The sequence below is a fragment of the Lindgomyces ingoldianus genome (genome assembly GCF_010093535.1).
Source record: "Lindgomyces ingoldianus strain ATCC 200398 unplaced genomic scaffold BDR25scaffold_14, whole genome shotgun sequence".
NCBI classification, from domain to species: Eukaryota; Fungi; Ascomycota; class Dothideomycetes; order Pleosporales; family Lindgomycetaceae; genus Lindgomyces; species Lindgomyces ingoldianus.
Window position 1 is genome coordinate 345728 of NW_022985175.1, and position 24846 is coordinate 370573.

General features: G+C 50.4%; 8 protein-coding genes across 8 annotated transcripts; 5 read left to right on the forward strand and 3 right to left on the reverse strand.

Annotated features, from left to right (window-relative positions):
- Positions 1–450: 450 nt before the first annotated feature.
- BDR25DRAFT_303317 (uncharacterized protein) lies at positions 451–2190 on the forward strand. The gene is made up of 2 exons (XM_033689986.1): positions 451–1291; positions 1347–2190. Exons 1-2 carry the CDS (start codon positions 735–737, stop codon positions 1816–1818), a joined length of 1029 nt encoding a protein of 342 aa, XP_033548090.1. The 5' UTR covers positions 451–734; the 3' UTR covers positions 1819–2190.
- A 1058-nt stretch (positions 2191–3248) lies between these two features.
- BDR25DRAFT_260641 (uncharacterized protein) lies at positions 3249–8866 on the reverse strand. Its single transcript, XM_033686662.1, has 3 exons — positions 7137–8866; positions 4804–7091; positions 3249–4745 (listed from the first exon to the last, which is right to left on the reverse strand). The coding sequence occupies exons 1-3, from the start codon at positions 8620–8622 to the stop codon at positions 3636–3638; spliced, it is 4884 nt and encodes a 1627-aa protein (XP_033548091.1). The 5' UTR covers positions 8623–8866; the 3' UTR covers positions 3249–3635.
- Positions 8867–9121: 255 nt separating this feature from the next.
- On the forward strand, positions 9122–12402 carry BDR25DRAFT_303319 (Cse1-domain-containing protein). Its single transcript, XM_033689987.1, has 3 exons — positions 9122–11669; positions 11729–11857; positions 11910–12402. The coding sequence occupies exons 1-3, from the start codon at positions 9241–9243 to the stop codon at positions 12217–12219; spliced, it is 2868 nt and encodes a 955-aa protein (XP_033548092.1). The 5' UTR covers positions 9122–9240; the 3' UTR covers positions 12220–12402.
- A 288-nt stretch (positions 12403–12690) lies between these two features.
- BDR25DRAFT_285703 (uncharacterized protein) lies at positions 12691–13900 on the forward strand (the record flags this gene model as incomplete). Its single annotated transcript, XM_033688202.1, has 2 exons — positions 12691–13552; positions 13601–13900. The coding sequence occupies exons 1-2, from the start codon at positions 12698–12700 to the stop codon at positions 13898–13900; spliced, it is 1155 nt and encodes a 384-aa protein (XP_033548093.1). The 5' UTR covers positions 12691–12697.
- A 61-nt stretch (positions 13901–13961) lies between these two features.
- Positions 13962–15308, reverse strand: BDR25DRAFT_342551 (enoyl-CoA hydratase/isomerase). Its single transcript, XM_033693740.1, has 3 exons — positions 14813–15308; positions 14131–14707; positions 13962–14068 (listed from the first exon to the last, which is right to left on the reverse strand). The coding sequence occupies exons 1-3, from the start codon at positions 14998–15000 to the stop codon at positions 14021–14023; spliced, it is 813 nt and encodes a 270-aa protein (XP_033548094.1). The 5' UTR covers positions 15001–15308; the 3' UTR covers positions 13962–14020.
- Positions 15309–15319: 11 nt separating this feature from the next.
- Positions 15320–15956, forward strand: BDR25DRAFT_24981 (uncharacterized protein). Its single transcript, XM_033686034.1, has 2 exons — positions 15320–15544; positions 15621–15956. Exons 1-2 carry the CDS (start codon positions 15515–15517, stop codon positions 15840–15842), a joined length of 252 nt encoding a protein of 83 aa, XP_033548095.1. The 5' UTR covers positions 15320–15514; the 3' UTR covers positions 15843–15956.
- Positions 15957–16069: 113 nt separating this feature from the next.
- BDR25DRAFT_223039 (YebC-like protein) lies at positions 16070–17001 on the reverse strand (the record flags this gene model as incomplete). Its single annotated transcript, XM_033685085.1, has 2 exons — positions 16070–16740; positions 16818–17001. 2 exons carry the CDS (start codon positions 16999–17001, stop codon positions 16070–16072), a joined length of 855 nt encoding a protein of 284 aa, XP_033548096.1.
- Positions 17002–17351: 350 nt separating this feature from the next.
- BDR25DRAFT_260660 (ARM repeat-containing protein) lies at positions 17352–23958 on the forward strand. The gene is made up of 8 exons (XM_033686663.1): positions 17352–19867; positions 19922–20284; positions 20340–21617; positions 21682–21913; positions 21972–22270; positions 22318–22760; positions 22809–22927; positions 22978–23958. The coding sequence occupies exons 1-8, from the start codon at positions 17432–17434 to the stop codon at positions 23910–23912; spliced, it is 6105 nt and encodes a 2034-aa protein (XP_033548097.1). The 5' UTR covers positions 17352–17431; the 3' UTR covers positions 23913–23958.
- Positions 23959–24846: the final 888 nt, after the last annotated feature.

The following is a 24846-nucleotide window of genomic DNA, read 5'->3' on the forward strand; positions in this document are numbered from 1 at the left end:
GTTAGAAGATAAGATGCAGCAGAACTCGGGTGTAAATAAAACGGGACAAGACCAGGTGGCGATACAGTAGCTATATGATAGTGTAACCTTACAAGAGCACAAGTTATGAGAGGAGTTATTATTGTGGACTAAGGGTCTAAGGAGCTTTATGATTTATATAGTATTGATGGACGCCAACCCCAAGGTTGATTGGGCAGCCCACCGTAGAGCCCTTCCCGCTTACAGGTAGAGAGAAGGGATGTATATTGGTAGTGGTTTTCTCGAGTACACGATGCTTCCGATTGTTCCTTTCAATATGCATATTCAGAAGATCATGTCCTGCAGGACGTGGGATCAAGCACTTCCATCACATGTCGATGCCTACTTTCACGTGATAATGAGAAGCACAACAGATTCTGCCGACAGCGACCGCCTTCAACCCCTGGTAGACACTGCTATACCCCTCGTTGAGTCTTCCTCCCACCTTGGTTCCAGCAAAATAATGTGGTCATTTCACTGTACTTTCTGCTGACGTCTTCTATTCATTCCCTCGCCTACAGTGTTTTATGTCCTTCTCTTGCCGTTCTGTTCTCCGTTTCGCAGTCTCCACACTGTGTTGATTCCACCATCAGCGGCGCCACTCAGCCAACACCTTCCTGCCACCATGCAATCACGGCCTTGATATGTATTCCATTGTTCACTGAACATTTCCACAGCCTATTTTTCCCCCTTCGTTGCCGAAACCAGCCTTCACCATGCGGGCATCCAGCTTAGCCATCAGCATCATCTGCGGGCCTGTCGTCTGCGTCTACGTCGCCTTCGCAGCATGCTTCTGTCCTGGCCGTTTGCATCGACATTCCGAGTCCGAAGATAAAAAGCGATTTGAACGTCGGCAGAAGATGGCGCCACGGCCGCTCCCTGTTCGCCCGCCCCAGCGACGCCTCACCATTCCCGTCGCGCAATCGGCTGCGCCGGAGAAGACAGACTGCTGCGCCGAGTCGAGCCGTGGGCACACGCTGGACCAGAGTCAATCGCGGCTCTTGCGGCTCCCTTTAGAACTCCGGGAGATGATATACCGATATGTGCTAGGAGACAGCACAATGCATATGATTTTGAAGGAACAGAGGCTCGGCCACTTGAGGTGCAAAGCCCCGAGTGCTGTCGAATGTCCTCTCGGCTACAATGGCCTCACTTTGAGCCGGGAGTGTTGTTGGGGCACCGTTGACAGCGCCAACATATGGGCACCGATGAGTGGTGTCATGGAACCTACAGATGGCAATATCCTTCCTCTACTGCGCTCCTGCAGGCAGGTGTAGGCCTCCCTCCTTCAAAGATGCAATTAGATGATCGAATCTAATATAACACAGATACTCCGAATCAATCCAATTCCTCTATTCGACCAACACCTTTTCCTTCTCCGATCTCGACTGCTTACGCTACTTCTCCTGCACTACTCTCCCGCACCGCTTTGACTTGATCCAAACCATCGATCTCGAGTGGTGCATGTCTTGGCCTATCTACGACCCCATCGCACAACAACTTCTCCTCAACAACCCTGCTCTCTATCCTCCGAACGACGAGGCGACTTGGGAAGAGACTTGGCGGATAATCGCCAACATGCCCAATTTGAGCTTCATCAGGGTCAGTCTGTTATACTTTGACGGCTTCAGGGATCCAACATGTGAAAGCAAGATGCTGGCCCCTTTGCGGAATGTCACGAGACCCAGAAAATTTGAGGTTCATGTTAGCTGGAGTGGGGATGAGGTTGTTGATGCGCCATTTCAGTTGATAAGGCCGATACATCCGGACCCGAGTTCAGATGATGACGATTCTTGGTGAATTCCACGCCATTGTCCCCTTCAATTGCCTTTCTTCAATGTATCAAGGTGTACATATTTCTTTACCGGCTATTCGGCAGGTTCTTCAGCATGGCCCTTCGACCTAAGGCCATGTAGTTAGCTCGATTTTCACACTTTTTCCATGTACATCTTAGAAACACGATCAAAGCTTCGGGCTGCTTCACGCGGGCATGAAAGTGACGGACCTTTGAGTACGAGGGATCTTACAGATGTACGATAAACGTATCGTCTTTTTTTTTGGATCAAGGGAGGGTTCTTTTATTTCCGGTTCTGCATTCAACTAGGCTTCTCATTTTTATATCTTCTAGATGACAACTATCTTAGGGCATAACTAGCGTGACAACCCGTTAAACTGAATTCTCATTCTGTGTGCTCCCTCTTCCATCCTAGCTCCACTATGCTTGTCTTGTTAGCACTGGGAAGTAAATGTACTCTCTACTCCACCAATCAAACACCCAAAACCTTATAGCAAACCTTACTGGCGCCTTTCTGTCTCTTGATATTCCTCACAACCACCTTGCCTACCTCACTCAATTGCCCCACGTGGGTGCAGCCGCGTACTTAGGCTACTGCAGCTCCAATATGGACCACCCTGACATCCAGCCCGTTCCCGTCCTGATCCTCCTCGCCCATCACACGCTTTAACACAACAATGCACTTCTCCTTCGCCTCATCTTCAGTCCAGAAGTAGATATCAACAGGGCCTGCTATATATACAGCAAAGAGAGAACCGCAACCAGGCCTTTATATCCATGGCAAGAGCAACAGACAGCACTTTAAACAGTAAACAAGAAAGCGATCCCTAATCTCAGAGGCATAAAAGCGCCAGCAAGGAAAGTTGCAGAACCGTTCTTCCTCGCCAATCCCGCCATGAACTATGGATCTTCTCTTATCCTTTTGGCATTTTCCGCGCCCTTGATAGATTCCCGGTAGGTGAGGTTTTTGTCCGCAGAGTGGGTGTTGCTTTGATTTTTGAATTGGATGGAGAGTTTTTATGGGACTTTATGGACTTGAAATCTAAATATGTAAATGGGCACAAAGGGGGGGCGGGATTCGAAGAGATAGGTCCTAGTGTCAAAATGAGTAAAATGAGCTCACTCCACGAAGAATATTGGGTTGGTGTTTGCTTAGGGGGAAGGTGCCCAAGCCGTGGGGGATTAGAAGGGACGTACGCTAGGCCTAGAGTAGGTGCGTGGTATGGCGCGCTTCTTACACTAGCCTAATTTAGAAGTTAGTAAACAATGTGGTATTTGCTCGCGTGCACACGACGAAGAACGTTAGGTAGTGGTATGGAAGCTAACTAACTCAAGGCTACCAGAGGCAAAATTCAATAGGGAAATAGCTTTGTAAAATGGGAGTATGTATTCGGAGTAGTCAAAGGCAAGTAAGGTGCGACCTATGTATACAATACGCTTACAAAAGCCAAGCTTCCATCCACGTCCCCTCTCATCTACGTCCCCCAACAAGACTATTCTCTCCAAGCCAGGAAATAGTTATCTTGTTCCTAGCTTCCCACCTACTAAACATCTAGCCAGGACCTGCAAGGTTGTAAAAGGTGCCGAAATAAGAACGAAAACTTTTATGACACGTGCCTTAGCACCATGCCTACCCACAACACCATGCAATGCAATCATACAAGCATAACAAAAAGTATAAAAACGTTCGACACAAAACGGAGAAAGAAACCGGGGTATCTGTGCGTAAATGCCTTTTCCAGAAACACGGGCGAAAGGTGGAATAGGCTCCTCCCAGAGACGTAAAGCAGCGCAAAAGCCGGATTAGAATTTTTTTTGGTCATCACAGCGCAATATCTTGTTGGGACCCGCCAGTGATACTACTCCGACTCGTTCCCTCGCTAATAAAAGTAGCGACGCTGGTGCGCTTGAACGTCAACGCATCGCTCTTAGATGGCGGGCTTGAGAGGCTTGCTCCGGGAGTAGTATTATGCGGAGAAGATGGGGAAGAAGCGGTTGGGGCATCTCTAGCTCCATACCGCGTCCGAAGTCGCTCAAGCTCGCGCAGACGGTTGCGCCAAGACGAAACCGATTCGCCTCCCTCGCGAATAGACCAGACTTGGGAGAAAACGCATGCGTTTATGGCTATGAGGCGGCAGTAAGCCGCCAAATGCGCTCTACTAATAATTTTGCTCTCGGCGGCAGGCGAAATGTCTGGAAAACCAGGCTTGGGAATAACTTGGACTTTGTAGTAGCGTTTCTTACCGTCTGGATCCGTATCCAGACGTCTGTCAACAAAAGACGCTCGGGACTCCGGTGTGATGACAATGTAAACGTAATTAAAGGCCGTAGGGAAAGTGTCAAAGTTATATGGGAAGCCAGAGTCGTTAAAGATGATGTTTACAAAGTCATTACCGATATGGCGCTTCTTGTTCGCATAGGTCATGTTGTCCTCGGGATTGGTCGGCATCATGGTCGTGATGTGGAAAACCAGCTCGATGCAACGATCTCGCCAGCAGAAAGTAAATTCTCCATCGTCATCATTGCGAGTGTCCAGTCCGCCTGTGTTGAATTTGGCACCTTTAAGGCGCACGAGCGTGCCTAGGTCATTCAGAAAGGACGTGTACGCCGCAGATCCTATATCATTCATCAGTATCTCCCTCTCTTCCATCTGCCCCTCACCAATATAAATCACGCCAACTTTGTGGCCATCTACAGTAGCATTGCGGTCGAATGCTTCAATAGCGCGGCGTGTCATGTCATCGTCTGGCAATGGAATCGGAGGGTCCACTAAATTCAAGGGCGCATAGTAGGTTTGGAAGATATCGTCAGGCAGTATGCCGATATACGAGGAAGTCTTGAAAGCTTCCGCAGCAAGGCCAGTGGTGAGAGGAACTTGATGGCGTGGAGGTGGTGCAAGCAGCGGGCGATGATACAGGTAACGAGTTCCACACTATGTTGATAATTAGTAAATTCAGAGCAGAATGTGCACTCAGCGGGGGGATAGTTACGGGTCTCCTGCTTGTGATCAACGACACGCCCGTTCTAGCCCCCGTCTCGATAGTCATCAAGCTGTGGCCTACGATCCAAGTCTTCTTCCACACTTCACCGTCAGTCTCCTTTGCAAAGTTTGGATCGCGTATAGTTTCGTCTCGATCCGAATATGCTACCATGTTCATCATATCTACAATGACTTGCCCTTGCTCTTCCATAACCTGATGTCCCTTACTGTCAGTATAGATAAGGTTTTTGGTGATCCATGGTATTTGTCTTGGTCGGTCCTCCATCTTCAACCCCATGAACCAGAACGTAATGACATGATAGGCGAGCGAGTATACGTATTGAGGTAGATCATCTGCTGCGGCCTTGGCTTTCATTGACGAATTCTGATCTGAAGCCGTCGCGAAATCACGTGAAACGCCGCTCTGCCAAAGAGAGCGGTGACCAGGCTGCGACGCACTGGCGGCAGCGGCACGTTCGCGCTGATCTCGGACATGCTGTAGATAACGGAAGCTAACACCAAACACCATTTTGAACTCATCTTCCCGAAAATTCTTGTAAAGATCGGGCATACGGGCCATGGACGTGAGAAACTCCAGGATATGGATAGCCGTTGTAGGCTTTGTGATGATCTGAGACATTTTCTGAATGATATTGTCGAGTGACTTGCTCACCGAGCGCGGTATTTCATGGCAACAGACAGTAAGGGCATGGATGCACCACTTTGCAGTTCGGTCCCATGACCCAATTCCATGGAGAAAAGTCTTTACGAGCTCGTCTTCCTCGCTTTTCTCGTACTCGTCATGGTAACTGATAAGGACTGTGAGGATGTGGAACAGACAAACGGCAACATCTGCTTTCTTTAGCAACGTATAACCTGGAGGCTCATGAAATGTGGATCCTCGAATTTGTTCGCAAGCGACGCTTCTCAACATTTTCAATTGCGGAACACAGCTTCGTACGAGTGCTTGGTTAGACAGCTGCGGGCCAAGGTGGACTAGTATATAGCTGTAGATTTCCCAGTCTGACGCTTTCTGCAGCAAGGAAATCACCAACTCGAGCCACAAGGTGACCTGAAGGTCGAGAAGATCATCGCTGAGCGGGTATTCTTCATCATCAATATGGGCAAAGACCACACGACTAGATTGGGTAGATGGATCTTCGGGAAGTCCTTTAGGGCCAGGGTACATCCATAATGGCGGAATTGGCTTGGAGACACGACCAGTAGCATTGTTATGGCGACTAGTATGCCTGCTAAGTGAAGAGTGAGGGCTGCTGCCGGAAACTTTTCGCTGTTCCCTCCACGAATTTTGATCCTCTGGTCGTGCTGGATCGGCGGGTGTGCCATTGTCAAGTTTATCATAGACTACTGCTGTTTCTGCAGTACGACACAGAACTGTGGCAATAGTTTCACCTTCCGATGAAGCACTCACGATAAGAGAGTGGTTGGAATCAGCCCGTAGACGGAAGAGTAGTTTGAGTGCCGTTAAGCGAGCGTCACTCTCGCATAAATCAGAGCCCGCGATGTATCGAAGGATGTTGTAAAGGAGAAGTGTCTTTCGCGCAGACTTGGTCACGCTCCGGGTGAAAAGACGGACAAATGCGGTAGCAATAACGTTACAGGCTGATCCCAGTGGCTGACCCGGCTTAGTAAGAGGTTGAGATGCCCGAAGATGAGAAGCGGTCCCCAGAGAATGAAATGATGCTCGGGGTGCTTCCAATCGGGTCTTCAATAAGTCTATCGTGTCCGGGAAATTGGCGTCAGGAGCTCGATCAGCAACATCAACAGCAAAATCGACGAGTGCATTCAAGACTGTTACATCTTCTTCTGCTTTAATGTTGTCCAAGAGAAGAGCCGCGCATTGCAGCACATCATCACCAACGCAAAGGCCATCGACCGTGTTGTATGTCTCTCGTAAGACTTTGACGGTAGAGATCCGTAGCGACTGTGGCCTCGTTGCATCCTTAAGAACGCCCTCTACCAACCGGCGACAGGCTTCCAGCCAGTGGCTATTTGAAGGGTGGAAGTATCCTTGTTCGGTATAGAATCTGATCATATTTTCGGTCGTTGAATCGTTCAACCGCTTCGTGACGTGCATGAAAAGCTCCATGACGGCAGATTTCTGAATGAGATCCATGCCTGTGCTGATCCCATCTAGGCTGCATAGGATCTGCGAAAAGTTATCGTCCGACAGTCTCCGATACGCTGTAGGGCCAATTGTGGATGAGTCAAAGTTAGACACGCTCTCAGGTTCCACATCTTCGGAAGCTGCTTTATTCGATAGAGCTCCAACATTACCTAGGAATCGATCAGTGGGTATAAAACAAAGGGGCGAGTACCAACCAGTGACGTGGGAACCATTCCCAGCCGCGGACGCAGTTTTTTTGGAGACTGCTTTTTCCGCCGCTGTTTTTGCTGCGATTGCAGTTTCTCTGTCGTCTTCGCGTTCTGCACACGTCCGGATAATATAAATGAGATCACTCCAATCTGCTTCGCTAAGAAGCAGATCCCTCAATTTCTCCTCGGCCAGGATCGCGGCTATTAGACCCATGACGAAGGACTCTTGAGTTTTGTGTTCCGTCTTGATAGAAGACTTCAAGGCAGGGAAGAGCAAGGATATGGGGACTATAGGGAGTCCATTACGTCCATCTTCCAGTAATAGCAGCTGCAGGACCTGGATTACCCCCCGATACACGCTGTATTGGCGGCTTTTCCTGATGGGACCATCAAGGAGCGTTTTCAGCAGCGATGAGACTGCTGCCTGGCCGATATGGGATTTGAAAAGATTGCTTAGTGTGTTCCACGTTTGCTCCTGGAGGTCGGCGAGCTGGCGATGGATGGCGCAGAGAACCTCGAGGCAGGCTTTGAGGGCGTTCTTGGGTACATGGACGTAAGTGATGATTGTGTCGAATAATTTGATAGCACATTCGATATCGCTTGGCTGGGTTGTCTCTTGGCAGATGCCCATGACCTTGTTAAGTAACAGTTCGAGATCATCCTCGCTGAATATCTTGGAGTTGAATCTGGAGATGTCGATTACATATTGAAAAAGCCGAGACATGTTTTCAGCCTCTTTGGCTGGCTGCTCCACGCTCTTCTTCCCTTGGGCCTTTCGGGATGCATTATAAGCATTGCGACTCTCTTTAAAGCAAGAATCAAGAGAATTGAGGATGAAGGATGCGACGGACGTTTCGAAGGCTTCGACATTGCGGCCACCATTAGTCAGGATGGATACAGCCTGGAGACGTAGGTCAAAGTTCTTATCGCCCTCACGAAGCGCAATCGCATTGAAAAGGACATTTCGCTCGACGGGAGTTAGATCTGACAGGGCCGCGCAGCTCTTGAGGAGCATATATCCTGCCTCAACCCCCTCCGCAGCTTGCTCGTTGGCGAGAAGGTGACTGCCCGCAGCCCATAACGGAAGCACATTGCGAACAGGGTATTCTTCCAGTATGCAGCATATCTTGCGAACCGCCAGAGCCCTGTCGGACAGTGGAAGGCTACCGTGCAGCTGCGCGACAAGAACGCCCAGCTCTGGAGGGCCGCCCAGCGCCTTCTCATCGTCCACGACTATGTCTGGAGGGCCGCCCAGCGCCTTCTCATCGTCCGCGACTATATCTGGAGGGGACTGCTGCACATGGCCATCTGCGGAGGCAGCGCGAGCTCCTGCGACGGAAGCGGGACGGCGATCAGACCCGAGAGATGGCATGTCGGGGGGGGTCGGGCTCTTGAGGCGGCCACTAGTAAGGGACCTGAAGGCGCCAAAGAGCGCCGACGAGGAGGTGCGTCTGTCGGGCGTGCGTGGGACATGTCCTGTCGGCGGAGGCATATGTCGCGGCGGGTGCGCTGTTCAAGAATAGAACCAGCAGCGATTGTGAAACTATAGGTGCAGACGGCAGAGAGGTGTACTGCAGCGAGAGAGGTGGAGAGGGTCAGTCATGGGCGCTGTGCTTGGGGTGGAGGGGGGAGAAGCTCGATGGCTGGCGGGGGTGGAGGAGCCCATCTACCTAGGACGACGAAGGACGAGGGCGAGTGTGCAGGCGGATGGGAGGAGAGAGGAGGGATGAGGGAGGAGGGAGGAGGGAGAAGGGAGAAGGGAGGAGTGGTAGAGCGGGCAAGAGGTCAGCGGTCAGCGGTGAATGAAGGACATGGTGTTGGCGAGATTTGTCGGCTGGTGGAAAAAGGAAGAGTGAAAGGGTCGTGTCATGGGAACCTGGAAGCCGACAGGGCGGCGCCTCATGAAAATCTGGGGTCGGTGCACAGGCTAGCGGCCCAAGCTGTTGACGTTTTTCCTGCAGGTCCCCCCCCCAAACAATACACAACCCATACACCACTACACTCACCCAACATCAGCCCAGCACCCACCCAGCACCCGCTCCACCGCGCCGTCGCACCCCCTCCTACTCACCTTCCCTGCAGTTCCTCCGGTGCCCTTCCCGCCCTCGCCATGGCGAACCTCCAGCCCCTCGCCGACCTGTTGCAAGCCAGCCTGGACCCCCGCCAGAGCAAGCAAGCGGAAAAGACCATCGCCATGCAGCAGACTCAGCCCGGCTTCTCGCTCGCTCTCCTCCAGATCGTCGCCTCTGAGGCGTTCCCCCCGACGACGCGGCTGGCCAGCGTGCTGTACTTCAAGAACTTCGTCAAGCGCAACTGGGTGGACGAGGCCGGCAACTACAGGCTGCCTCTTGAGGAGGTCGCCGCCATCAAGAGCGAGCTGATCGGCCTTATGGTCTCTGTGCCGCCCAATTTGCAGTCCCAGCTCGGTGAAGCCATCAGCGCAATTGCGGACAGCGACTTCTGGGAGCGCTGGGACACGTTGGTCGACGACCTGATTGCGCGTCTGACCCCCGACAACCCAACTGTCAACAACGGCGTACTCCATGTCGCCCACTCCATCTTCAAGCGCTGGCGTCCACTGTTCCGCTCCGACGACCTTTTCACCGAAATCAATCACGTCCTCTCCAAGTTCAGCACCCCTTTCCTGACCCTCATGGAGAACACCGACTCCGTCATAGCCAATGCAAAGGACCCCGACACCCTCAGGAACGCCTTCACTACCCTCAACCTGATAATTAAGCTCTTCTACGACCTGTCATGTCAGGATCTGCCCCCCGTCTTCGAGGACAACATCGCCGCTATCTCCAGCCTGTTGCACAAGTATCTCGTCTACGACAACCCGGCACTCCATTCTCAAGACGACAGTGAGTCCGGCATCCTCGAGTTCATCAAGGCGGGAATCTTTGAAGCCGTCATGCTCTATGTTCAGAAGTACGAGGATGTTTTCGGCTCCCAGCTTAATCAATTCATCGAGAGCTCTTGGACCTTTCTAATGAACATCGGCCTGGAGACGAAATACGATATATTAGTCAGCAGAGCCCTCCAGTTCCTCACCGCTGTTGCAGGCACACACTACGCTGAGAATTTCAACAGCGAGCCGGTCCTGGTTCAGGTGATTGAGAAAGTCATCCTGCCGAACCTCACGCTACGAGAATCTGATGTTGAGCTCTTCGAGGATGAGCCTATCGAGTTCATCCGAAGGGATCTGGAGGGCTCTGACAATGATACGAGACGGCGGGCGGCTACCAATTTCCTCCGCCAGCTGATGTCTCGCTTCGAGCAACTAGTCACATCAACGGGCAAGAAATACATAGATAACTACCTTCAGTCCTACCAGAACGACAAGAGCAATTGGAGATCCAAGGACACAGCAGTCTACCTCTTCTCCGCCATTGCCAGCACAGGGACAGCCACAGCGGCTCAGGGTGTTTTGACAGTAAATCCTCATGTTGATGTCCTTGACTTCTTCCAGAAGAATATTGCGGGGGACTTACAGGCGGCCGACGCTGAGCCGATCCTGAAAGTGGATGCGATAAAGTTCATTTACGTCTTCCGCAGCCAGATGACCCCTCAATATTGGCACGCAGCATTCCCCCTTCTTGTCAACCACCTTGCCAATTCAAACTATGTCATTCACACCTACGCTGCTATTGCCGCTGAACGAGCGCTATTCATGACCGACAACAATCGGCAGCCAATTATCCCCAAGGACGATGTAGTGGCAGTGTCCAAGGACCTCATCACGCATCTTTTCAAGCTAATCACCAAGAACACCGCACCCGAGAAGATCCAGGAGAACGAATTCCTGATGAAGTGTGTGATGCGAGTTCTCATCTTCATCCGGGAAGGAGTGTTGCCTATCGTTGACATTGTCTTGAACAGCTTCATCAACATAACCAAAGTCATCAGGCACAATCCCAGCAATCCTCGGTTCCAATACTACCTTTTTGAAAGCATCGGAGCCTTGATCCGTTTCGCTGGACCCACCCAAAGCGCTAACCTCGAGACGAAATTATATGATCCATTCGCGGCCATCTTACAGGAAGACGTACAAGAGTTTATTCCTTACGTTTTCCAGCTGTTCGCCGCACTTTTAGAAGCAAATCCTTCTGGTCAATTGTCGGAGTACTACAAGTCATTGCTGGAACCCATCTTGATGCCCTCTCTGTGGGAGTCCAAAGGAAATGTGCCCGCCTTGACTCGGTTGCTTACAGCCATCATCGCCCGTGACGCAACAGATATTGTTGCACAAAACCGCGTCGAGCCAATCCTAGGTATCTTCCAAAAGTTAGTCTCGTCTAAAGCCCATGAAGTCAATGCCTTCGAGCTGATTGAGACCGTGATTGCCTGTATCCCTCCCGAAGCACTGCAACAGTACTTTGTTACCATTGTCCAGTTAATGTTAACTCGGTTGTCGAGTATGAAGACAGAGATATTCCAACAACGTTTCATTGCCTTCTACCACTTCATATCTGCCCGCCAGGACAAAGGCCTTGGCGCGGATTTCTTCATCAACGTCACGGATCAAGTCCAGCATGAGTGAGTGGCATTCTTCAATCCACAAAGACCTTGATCCAACCTACTAATGCTTCGCTTAGCGTCTTCAAGCCCATTTATCTCACGATTATTCTCCCTGACACTCAGAAACTCACCCGCCCAACCGATCGCAAGACTGCTGTAGTGTCCTACACAAAGACTCTGACTGACTCGCAAGCTTTCGTAGACAGGTAAGTCTGTTCATCCAAAGAATCCTGCAGCATTTCATTGATAGTCAACCAGGTATCCCAAAGGTTGGGGGTTGACATGCCAACGACTGCTGGAGCTCCTGCTAAATCCACCCGTTCCAGCTGCCAACGATGATATCATCCCGGATGCAGACGTCGATGACGCTTCATTTGGAGTTGGTTTCACACAGCTGCATACATGCAAGAAAGTGCCGCGAGATCCATTCCCAGAGATCGAAAATGTGAAGACATGGGTGAGAGAGTACCTGAAAGAGGCGAATACTCGGCACAATGGCAGGATCGTGGTCCTCGTGGAGGAGAGATTATCCCCGGAGGTCAAAGCTGCCCTCTCAGAGTATCTTTGAGAGTTGCAATCTTGGCAACAAAGTCCGCAAAGGACCAGAGTTATGTTGAGACCTTGGGGAAGAATATTGGAGCCTAGATTTCCACGGGATGGCATGATAATTGTATAGTTTTGGGACTGATACCAGAAAAGGGACAAGCTCGGCGTACTGGTAGATAGATAGGTAGGTCGTGCCGGAAAGGAAGACATTATCTATATCCTGTTGTGAATGCAAAAGTCGATACCTAAATATTTCTTCACGTATGACTATAATGTGAAGCCCTTGAAGAATGCCACAGGAATGACAACCTTTCGGAAAGAAACGAGAATGACGAGTCTTGGGCATGGCAAACATTGTGGTCTAGTCTGCTTCAGGAGGATGTTTTATTAATTAAAGTTTGAACGAGTCCCGAGGTCCAGGGTGTGCGTGTGCCAAGATCATGATTGGCAACCATTTCGGAATGCTCGTTTAGACAACAAACCTCAACGAGACCGCGAACATGGCCGCTGCACGCCTACCCTTTCTTTGGCCTATTTTCTACCGTCCGCTCAATTCTCCGCAAACAGCATCCCGGATTGTGCGTCGGGATGTGCGCTTGTCGAAGGACGTAACTACCGCGGCCCGTAGGGCACAATCGAGGGTGGTTCAGAGATACGGCACGGCTCAAGAGCCAGCACCACACTTTCGAGAGGCAGAAATTTCTGAGGAAAAGAAAGAAAAGCCGGCGGAACTCGATTCTAAAAGTCCCCGTGCAAATGCTGTGGAAGAAGAGGAGGAGGAAGGGGTGCTCCCACCTTCGTCCCCCTCTCCTCCCAAAACTCTCGGCGGCTCTGAGTCCGTTTCTCAGTCCACATCAGACCCTCTGCGGATGCCCGAGTCGAAGCATCTAGATACAGTTCTCCATATGCCGTCGCCGGCAGAGGAAGAGAAACAGAAGCCACCCCACCTCAAGCCCCCGCCCTACGTCCATCATTTCGATACATATAGCCTCGTAAAAGATCTAGCCAAGAGCGGCTTCAATAAAGAGCAGGCCGTCACGGTTATGAAAGCTGTCCGAGGAATCTTGACTGATAATATGGAGCTAGCCCGCGCAAGCCTAGTGAGCAAATCCAATGTTGAGAACGAGACGTATCTGTTTCGGGCAGCATGCAGTGAGCTGCGGACCGAGATCAGTAATAACCGGAAAGGGGAGACAGAGAAAATGAGGACGGAAAGAAACCGGCTACAGCATGAGGTTGATATCTTGAATCAGCGCTTAATGCAGGAGACCACAGCACTGAAAGATGAATTGAAGGGCCTCTTTGATGATAGAAAGATGGCGGTCAGGCAAGAACAAAGGACTATGGAGACCAAGGTAGGTCTGTTTTGTGCGGATCGGCGCTACGGCTAATAAGAGGGACAGATTCAGGAACTAAATTACAAGATCACGGTCGCATTGAATTCGGACGCAAGAAGCGAGGTTGAGGGACTGAGATGGGTGCTGACCAGACGAGCCGCGATTGCCATCGGAGTGTCCGCGCTGATGTTATTCGCGGTCTTGCGGTATTCGAGTTATGTCACACATGCTCAGTCGGAGGAGAGGAAAAAGGCTCGGGAAACTAAGCCATCTCCTGACCAACGAATGTTGAATCCCGGCAATCCCAACTCAGAACCTCTGGGCGGTGAGCTTCTAGCTTCAGAGGGAGGGGCATCACTGGGATAGACGAGCGAAGCCCACAGTATATTGAGCAATTGAGGTAGCATTACCCTCAAGGGGCTATATCCATCCAGGTCCACCTAGATCCACCTGGTCTCAATTTCTTCCCGACAATACATCGCATATCTATAATTTGTGCTTCTTTTCCCCACTTGCAATCTTCCTAAATTCCTCCTTGGTAAAGGTTAGCTTTATCCTTACGATTTCATGGCCATAAACGAATGCAAGGGACATACCTGAGGCACACCCTTCAAAAATCTCTGCAGTCCCGCAAATACCTCCTCCACTCCCTGTTTATCCAGAACTTCCATTTCCGGTTTCCGAATTAACGCCTTGATCTTTACTAAGCTGTCGCTGTTCAAATGCTCGCCCAGCCGATCATCCACTTCCTTCAAAACTTGTTCCAAAAACTTGGGAGAGTCCTTGGACCCCACGTCGATCACTTTATTGACGAATCCCGTGTGCACAAGCTCTCCGCATGTAATTCTCTTACTCATTATGAGCGCTTCGTTTGCTTTACTAATGCCCAGCCTCCGCACAAAGCCTACGCTCGCATTTCCTTCGGCCACGAGACCCAAGGACGAGAAGGGCGTCAATAGAAACGAATGCGGTGCCGCGTAAATAAAGTCGGAGAATGCGATGAGGGCGGCAGAGAGACCAACTGCTGGGCCATTAAGAGCCGTCACCAGGATCTTGGGGTGAGTGTAGAAGGCGTGAGTTATGTGAAGGTTATTGGAGACGAAGTTTTGTAGCCAGTACCGTCGGGTGTCACCCGAGCTGGGTTGGGAGCCGCCAATAGAGACGTCTGCTCCTCTGTATAGAACGGAATGTTAACGTCTTTAGATCCAGAAGCATCAGAATAGTAAATATCCACCAAACACAGGCACTAAACGCATGTGAAAATAGGTAGAATCTTACGCGGAGAAATACCGCCCCTTCCCTGTGAGAACGGTGATATATATATCATCCCGTGCTGCAACTTCATGCATGCACAAGGCAAGCTTGAAGTAGAGATCTTGGTTCAGTGCATTGAGTTTCTTGGGCTGGTTGAGTGTGATGATGGCCACTTTGCCGCGGTACTCGAGTTGGATGGGTTCTTCAGCCATAGTAATACAACATTCGAAATTGACTCTGGGGAGAAGGAAGAGAGAGGGAAGAGAGGGGGAAGATTACGAAGTTGAAAACGTGTCAAGGAACTAGGGAGAGGGGCGCGAGAGAAACTTAGGGATAACTACTGCTAGGAGCAATGCTTTGCGGTTGAGCTTTAGAAGAGCCGAGGCACGGAAAAAGTGAGCCTTTGATAGGCCAGTGAACAGATTATTAATCGTACCGCCCTGAACCGCACGAGGGGTGCGAGGACACTGAAAGAAAGGATCATACTATAAGTCACATATGACTGGCAAGTGGATTCCTTAGCTGTGCGAAGTAGTGCTAGCGGAGAGGGGAATCCTTTCAAACCAATATACCTCTGCCATTGCCAAGAGAATCTATCTGAACCCCACTGTTTCCGAACCATCTGCGAATTGTTCACGAACCATCTCCACGCGGATATCAACCTCACGAGATCTGCTTTCAGCGACAATATTCTCCCCGCAGCTCCCTCGCCTCGCAGTCATCAAAATGGGTGGCCCTAATCTTGAAGTCTTCAAGGTACTTCCTTTCCTCCATTCCTTTCCATTCCACCTTCCCTTCCCCAGGAGCCAAACTCTAATAACTGTTATCTTAGTTCGGCATGTACATACTGTTCCCAATAGGCATCATGTACTACTTCGGCACGAATCTCGACGGCAAATTCTCAGTTCCGGACTTCTGGCCGAAGGAGAGTCAAACGCACAAGATCCCGTACGAGCGCGAAGAGATTGCAAAGGAACTGGAGAGGTTAAAGCGGGTGCGGATGGAAGCGAGACGGCAAAGGGATGAACAGGAGGCGAGAGAGAGGGGCCAATAGGGATGATTTCTGGGCCAGGAATCGAAACGCAGACACAGCGAAGAGACAACCAATGTTACCTTTGCTGTTCCATGAATTGGTCCGAAGGTTTGCATCACAACGATGTGCATGGTGAGATCATATCCTGGGACAGAGGCGTTTAGCGGGGCATACGGTAGCACAGCGTAAAATTTTCTACATTGCTGTACAGTAGTGTACACTATCATACGAGTATGCGAGAACGATATCTACACGGCTACTTTACTCTGGAGATCCGCCCACACGTCATCAGACACGGTTCCCTTTGACCAGTTTGTGTATATTCCTTGGATACCTGTCACTTCCTGCAGCTCATCCAAAAAACCATTAAACTTCTGCGCCGCCTCTTCGTCGTCCAAAGCCACTTTTGTGTCTTCGTTCGGGTCCCAGATGATGTCACTCTCCTCAATTTCCATGTCGAGCGTTTTTGCGAGTGACTCGGCCGTTGTCATAGTCCGGGCAGGCTCGGTAAACAGTATGACCCTTCCCTGGTCATCTTCAACTACATCCAGCGCGCCAGCTTCCAGTGCTGGCTCCAGCATTTCATCAGCACCAATGCCCTCTTTCTTTTGGAATATTATGCGTCCTTTCTTCTCGAACAGATAGCCAATTGGCGACACAGTTCCTCCGGCCTCCTTTATGAGGAGGCGCAACTCAGCGAGGGCTCGGAGTTTGTTGTCCGTCTGACACTCGATGACGGTCGCAACCGACGATGGTAGTATGGCTTCCAGGGTCACAGATTCCAAGGCGGCGCCAGTAGCTGAAAGGCCTTGGCCGCGCGCAATTGCAGCCTCAATGCTGCTTTTAGGAACCTGGTTTTTCTTGGCAGTGGAGATGGCAAGTGCAAGTCGAGGGTTCATGTTTGAGTCTGGACCTGCCACTATGAGGGAGAGCAGCATAGAGCTTAGCCATATAATCACGTGTGCAGGACCGAGTGTCCAGCTGAGATCAACATACATTTAACTGCATTGCAGATGTCCTTGGTGAGAACGGCTCGCTGCCTGCTTTTTCCGGCGTCGTTTTTGGCCTTGTCGTGCTTAATAGAGGCCCATTTCCTGTCCACAGTCAACTCAGCTAAAGGCTCTCCAGAAAAAGCACATGTCCTATTCCATAGTGTGCAACGTACGAATGGCCGGACCATAGCGGTGCAGAGCACGAAAGGCATCGCGCCTGCCAAATCAACGCGGGCCTATGGTCCATGCCGTGCGGAGGGGTAGCCGCTCGATGGCAAGTGCGATGAGGGAGCCCATGGAAGCTGGAGGAGAGAGAGAATATGGAGCGGGTCAGGCGGCGCTGCGGTGCAGGTGATGCCATGCAGGTGGACTTGCTGAGGCTATCGGAGGCGTAGTTTCATTTATCGCAGTTCGAAACAATTTTCTGCGAAGCGGTCGGCTTGGCGATGGGCTCCATGGCGGAGGTGACCACGAGCTCCGCACCTCTCCCAAATTCACCGTGGTGGGCATTCTCTCGACCAAGACATGCAACGCCGCCCGACCATGTGAGTCGCACGCTCCCATCGCCGTTCTTCCGTAAGCTGAACCGTCCGCGAGGCTTGTATAGCGACTGCGACCATGGCAATGCCCCCGCAACCCCCCACAAACGGCAGCGGGAATCCCGAGCTCGACATCCCCAAATTGCATGCACTCCCTTCAGAGCAGCAGGACCTGTACCTGCTGACCTTCACATCCGATCTTGCGCGCCATGTCGCCTCTCTCGACGCCGATGGAGCTTCTTCCCATCAAATCTACGTCAAGAAAGAGCTTTTCCAGATCATCACTCTGCCCTCCCCGGCGCCAACGAGGGTAATTCGCAACAATTTGGGTAGAACCTTTGCGGCCATCTTCCAGAAGGGCGACCGAAAGCTCCTTTTCGAGTCCATCAACGAGCTGGTGGCCATCCTCAATGCCGCAGGAAAGAGCGACCGGGACGTCAAGGCCAAGCATGCCGCTGCCCATTGCTTGGGTACTGTCTTCGAGGCTGCAGGCGATAGCGCCATCGGCCTCTCCACCCTGGCTGCTGCGTCTCTGCTCCGTCTAGTCAAATTCGCGCAGAACCACGCCGGGCTTAGAGCGACCTTGTTCAAGGCTATTGGGAGACTCTTCAGGGGCGTTGGACCTTCTGCCGATGAGGCCGTAGCAAGAGATGCGTGGAAGCAGTGTCGGGCCTTATGCGCAAATGACAAGTCATTGCTCGTTCAGGCGAACGCATGCTGGTGCCTGGAACAGCTTCTTCGAAACACCTCCTATTTTGACAATTCCAGCGATTTTGACAAGCTCTCAAACGCCATTTGGAAGACCATCGAAAGTGGCTCCCCAGTTGTTAGGCATGCGGCTGCGGCCTGTATCAGCGCTGCCCTGGTCAAAAACTACTCTGAGACAGCCCCCGTAGAAATACCTTTAGCCCGATCCAAGACAATGAGAAAGAAGAGTAAGAAGCAGTCCCAAGTTGATGGTGATGAGGACACCATCGAGCGACCCGGATCACCTGCTCCGCAAAAGTCAAGCACAAAACTCTCCTTTACGATATCCACTCTATTGAAACAACTGTCTAATCACTTCTGCCGGCCCGCGACTGGCAATCGGGCAAGAGCTGGTATTGCAATCTGCTACATGAAGACCCTGAAAGGGCTAGGAGAACATGTCGTGGAGACAAAATACGCGGATATTGCGCGCCACCTTTTCATAGACCTCCTAAGCAACCCCAGCATTATCCACAACCGCTACCGTACTCTGAGCGCAAGGAAGTATATCTCTGCGATTTTGGAACTCGTAGTCGGTCGGGAAATGCTTGGCGAGTCTGGTCAGCTCAATGCCGCCAAGTTCCTCGTCAACGACATTCTTAAAGATTATCCACAAGTCCTTAAGGAAAGACCTGAACCCACAAAGCAAACCTTGATTGGGGCACTGAGTGCGCTTTCGTCGTTGTTTCACAGCCTTGGATCTGCTACCAATGCCATCGCGGACACCTGTAGGGACGGTCTGTTGCAGGTTCTCCAACACCCAAGCTATACTGTCCAAGTCTACGCATCGTCATGCCTCCGGTCATTTGTTCTTGCTTGTCCTTTGCAATTGCTTCCATCCGTCACTATATGTATGAACAGCGTCAATCGCGAGCTTGGTTTGCTCGCAGGTCCGCGCCAGTCACCAAGACGATGTGTTGGCCTTGCCAATGGGCTTTCGGCTGTTTTGAGCACATCAACTGCTCAGCCCTTACACGGATCGGTCGATGTGAACTCTCGAGTCTTGTCGCAAGCAACATCGCTTCTAAAGTCGAGCGGAAACTCCGACCTACGGATATCATCCACTCAGATTCAAGTAGCCTGGATCCTCATTGGAGGTCTCATGACCTTGGGACCGAATTTTGTTAAGATACATCTCTCTCAACTTCTACTTCTTTGGAAGAACGCCCTTCCGAAGCCTTTAAACAAGGATAACATGGTTCAGCGGAACGTCTTGGAGCTAAGCTTCCTCGCACATGTCCGAGAATGTGCTTTGGGGTCTATACTGACATTTTTGGAATTCAACAGTAGATTGTTGACTTTGGATGTAACCAAGAGGCTAGCGGCAATGCTGCAGAACACTACCATGTTTCTGAATACGCTGCCAGCCAAAAAGACCACCGACGACATCTCCCAGCGGCTTTCACCCGCTCTTCAGCTCCATGATTTTGACCTCATGGTTAGGCGGAGAGTCCTCCAGTGTTACACCAAGTTGGTGAACCTTAACCCAGCGGGAAGCAGTGAAGTCCTACTCCAAACCAACCTTCTTCCGTTCGCAGTTGCGTCTTTCGCCGATCCTGATAACTATACTGCAAGTTCCTTAAGCACGGCCATTGCCAGTTCAGCAGGCACTTTTGACAGCATTTGGGAAGTCGCTGATAATCACGGCTTTGGTGTTACTGGACTGATCAGGGGCTTCGATATTAAACCATTGCCAGGAGAGCATTCCACCAATACCCGACATCATTGGGTCACAAGGAGGGGCGCAGAGGCTATGGTTGATCGCACCGTAAGTCCAGAAGTTGTTCCCTACTAGCGTGCAGTCATGGCTCACCTACAACAGCTTCTCTCCCCCATAGTTGGCGCCCTTGAGCATGATTCCATCTCTCTTTATATTGGTAACACTAGCGATTTCGAGGACTTACCAGACCCGCCTGCAACGGAAGTTGTAAACGCAGCATTGCAGCTTTTCGCCATTGCCCTCCCTCTACAGACTCCTAAAATTCAAGAAAGCATTTTAGAACAATTAACGTCGTTTCTGTCAGCAAACAACCTACAGCGAGACAGCTACCGAAAGGCTGCAATGATGGTCAATATAGCTTTCGCTTTGCTTGCCGCTTCCAAGGTGGCAGTAAAGGAGACAGGATCTGCCCCTGGAGATCTAAGAGGGTCGGCAGTGGAGAAGGTAATGCAAGAACTGCTACATGTAAGTAACTCCAAAACAAAAGTATTCAGTTGGCGAATATTAACCATTGATTGAGGTCTTCATCGTACTTCCTGACCCTTATGTGCGCAACCTTGCAAGTGAGGCATTAGGTCGTCTTTGCAATAGTTCAGGGAACGCATTCACCTCCTCAGAAGTCAATTATTTAGTAGATCAAATTGTCGCGAACCGAGAACCAAACGCCCGGTCTGGATATGCTGTCGCTCTAGGCTGCATCCATTCACAATTAGGTGGCATGGCCGCCGGATATCATCTCAAGAACATTTTGGGGATTCTGATGTCATTGAGCAATGATCCACACCCAGTTGTCCACTTTTGGGCTTTGGAGAGCCTCTCCAGAGTAGCGGACTCTGCCGGATTAACCTTCTCCAGTTATGTCACGAGCACACTAGGGATGTTAGCGCAGTTATATGCGGCAGACACACACAACGACCAGTCCGCTTCTCTAGCTTCATCAAATCTCGAAGTCGATCTCCCTTCCCCTGCCGTCGTCGCTCGATGCATAGACAGTACTATCAACGTTCTCGGCCCTGATCTCCAGGATATGACAAAGGCGCGAGACATGATCATGACTTTGGTCGGTCTATTCAAAACAGAGGCCGAGGAGCTAGTTTTGTTAGAAAGTCTTCGATGCCAGGAACACCTCTCGCTGTATGCTCCTGGCTCTATGGAGTTCACTGTCTATGTGAAGCAGCTACAGCAGGCTTTGGACAGTAACTCGGCACAGATAAGGGACATGGCCGTTGATGGGCTTCACAATTTGATGCGACGTAATACAGATGAAGTGCTCCGAACGGCGGATCCGGGGCTTGAGGATCAGTTGTGGCTTGTCCTTGACAAGGATGCTCAGCACGAAGTCGTCCGGAACATAATTTGGAATTGGCTCCAACAAACAGGTCTAACAGATACAGTAGCGTGGGTACAGAGATGCCAGACAATACTCACAAGAACAAAGCGAGTACCAGAGGCAGAAGGAGCGGCAGAGGCGAACTCCAAGATCGGTGTTCCAGATTTACAAGATGAAGAGGTTGCCGGATTTGCCGCAACCTCTAATACTGCTGGCGACGACGCTGGTGGACCCACTCAGACCAGTCAGGAGTTACTAAAGTGGCAAGTGCGTACATTTGCAATGGATTGCTTGAGCGAACTTCTTGCCCTCGTTAGCAGAGAGGCGATATCGAGAGAGAGCTCACCATCCGCCATGGCAATGCAGCAAAGGATTGCCGATGTTGTTCGTATCTCCTTTTCCGCCTCAACTGCTGGCGTAGTCCAATTGCGGATACGCGGTTTAAAGATAATCGACCAAGTCCTTAAGGTAAGCATCTACCAATGCATTATTTAGAATCGGTGTAGCTTGCTAAGGTGTCTTTATCCCGTAGTTGTTCGGAAAAACGCCAGATCCCGACTTCGCAGAAGTTACACTCTTGGAGCAGTACCAGGCACAGATTGGATCTGCACTTACCCCGGCCTTCGCGGCAGATTCTTCGCCAGAGCTAGCAGCAGAGGCAGTAAATGTATGCGCCACATTCATTGCCACTGGTATTGTGACCGATGTTGACCGGATGGGTCGAATTCTCAAACTGCTCGTATCAGCGCTCGAAAACTTCTCAAGTACGTTGAAGCTCATTGAATTTTTTTATTTTAAAATCCGGTGCTGACATCACCGCAGGCGATTCCGAGACGGCAGCAATCGGGGACCTCAGGGGTCTCAGTTCAAATGCCCAGATCATGGTCAAAATGGCAGTTTTTTCTGCCTGGGCAGAACTTCAGATAGCCAGTGCCGAGCAAACATATCTTGTCGACGTTTTAAAGCCCCATATCGCGAGGTTAACTCCTCTTTGGCTCTCCTCTTTACGCGAATACGCGCGCCTAAGATTTGAGCCAGACATATCTTCAATGGGTTCGGCATCCCTATCTGGAAGTCTCGACACCATCTATGCAGCCTTGAATCGGGAGACGTTGCTCAAGGTATGCAATTCCCACTAGGTCTCCACGAATCCAACTAATATCCACAGTTCTATCAAGAATCATGGCTGAATCTTGTAGACGCCATTGCAAGTCTCATTGATGAGGATAGTGAATTCGTCTTCGATGCATTAGATGGTAGAACCGAGCCGTCAGCCCCCACCACAAATGGCAAGCCAAGCGACATCAACTATCGCGATGAGCCTGTCGCATTCTTTTTCGTCTTGTTTGGTCTGGCATTTGAGGCTTTAGCTGGGCGACCTGGAGACTTGCAGGCTTCTAAGGAACAGATTCTCGAGATTTTGCAAGCTCTGAAGAAAATCTTGCGTCCAGCAGTTTCAGGACATGCGATTTATCAAGGGGTTGTATTTTCAGAAGCTATGGACATGCTTGATCGGCTCGTCTTGACAGAAGGGCTGAGCGTTCAGGCGGTGATCGTCGATATCGCCCGAAATCTTTGTTTGGGACATCCATCAGCCCGGAGAAGTCAAGGGTATTACTCTTTACCCTTCTACGTACATAGTTACTGATAACTTTACAGTGCAACGCCTGCAGATGAGAATCTCTCCGAAGATATAGACCAGCTTTTCGAATTAACAAAGATCATCGTCTTGGTGCTAGCAGGGCTAGTGCCTAGCTTGGATGGCTCACAAACCGGAGGTGCGCATGAGTCCTTTCAATCAAGTCCCCTGCTAACGGTCGCTCCTCAGCCCGATACGAGCTCAATGAAGAGGCAGTTACACTTCTAAACACGGCGTTATCCTCCCTTGTGGATGCTTCTGAAGTATTCCCCTCCATCATTAAAACTGACCTTCACGCATGCATCCTCCACATATTCACAACTATACTTGGAACTGGGGTTTGCCAAGCAACGGTTGTACCCCAATCCCTCCCTATCTTAAAACGCTTCGTCACTAGTCTAGCCTTGCATTCTCATACGGGTTCGGATACTTCCACTCAGCTCCGAGCGACCCTTGCAAGATTCCTCGCAATTCTCAAGCATGCTCAACAAAGAGAAACAGAAGCCGCTCTTCCGTGCGAGAAGAACACCATTCTGGCCACCACTCTTCTCCTCAGCTCCACAGGACCCGCTTTTGACCCCGGCGACCCGCTTCTCAAGCAATTTGTTGACGAGTTAATCGACTGCTTAGGCAATCGCATGACTAGTAAAGTAGCAGCTGGATGCTGCCGCTCATTGCTCCTCATCCCGAAGAAAGGGCCTGCAGAAACCTCATTGGCATCGCAGCTATTTCCACAGATCCTTTCTTTCCTCGCGAACCCCTCTGACGTCGAGGGGTTAGATGACAGTCGCACCACTTTAGCGCACACAATTGTGTTGCTAGTTCCTACCCTCGACACCGCGGAACAAAGACAGATAGCAGTTAGACTTGTCATCCCGGCGCTTCTATCACGAGCAAGCAATGAACCCAAAGCAACCATCGAGACTGCTACAAGGCTGCTTGAACTAGCGGGTGCGGATCAAGCGGCTTTTCGAAGTGTCGTTTCTGGGTTAAATGCAGAGCAAAGAAGCTTTATGGAAAGCGTACTTAAGTCTGGAAGTGTGGGGGCACAAGCGAAGAGGAATGAACAGAGAGAAGAGGTTGGAGAACCAAGTATTGCATTGAAGATGGATTTTGGCAGTTGAGGAAAGATGAAAACACATCGATCATGAGGCAATGTCTCTACCGAAGAGAACTAAGCTTGCTTTTTTCTCCAATGCTATAACACATTGCCATCCTTCATGCTGGTGAACTTTTCAATAGGCATCATCCGCTCACATACTCTGCGACCATCCACCTGGGATTGAAACAAGCCATACATATCTCAACCAGTCCAATCTCTATTTATGCACTTCATCTCCCTTCTGACTACATAATCTACCTTGGAGAACGGCAGCCAAGTATAGCCAGTATATTATATCAATACTGCTTCGCTCGCAGGCTCGCTACGCAATAAAGCGGGAGTTGAGAGACTTCAATTCATTCATGATCCTGAATAGGGGGCGCGTAGATGACGATTTCTAGGTCAAAACTTTGATATTTGCCTATATTTGCGCTTCATGGTTCTATTACACCCCAAGTTTACTCTTTCGATGCGCTATGTACGAATTCACAGCTATGGGACACTTCAAAAAAGGATGCATCTTAACGCACTCGAGATTTCGCTCAACATGATGCGATCAGAGTTCCGTAAGACCGGGAGCTTTTAGTACCGTGATTACAGAGATTTCCATGTCCCGAGCCTACACCCCCAATCGCTCCCTTACCGTGTGGTGGTTTTGAAACAGTTCTCCTAAATATGGGTACCACGCACCGACTCCATTATTCCTTCAGATACTGACCATCTGAAGAGTAGAGAATAATTGAAGGGTATCAGAGGGTCAGCTATCGACTTATCAGACCACTGGAACTTTTCGGTAGTGTTGGCTCTCCAAAATACGCGCTCAGGTAACTAGCAAAAGTATCCAGCTACAGACTCAGACGGGAGCCTCAGTAAGTGACCGAAATCCAACACACACACCCAAGCTAATGTGCCCGAAACATATGCTTACAGCGTAAGGAAAAGCAATTTTTCACAAA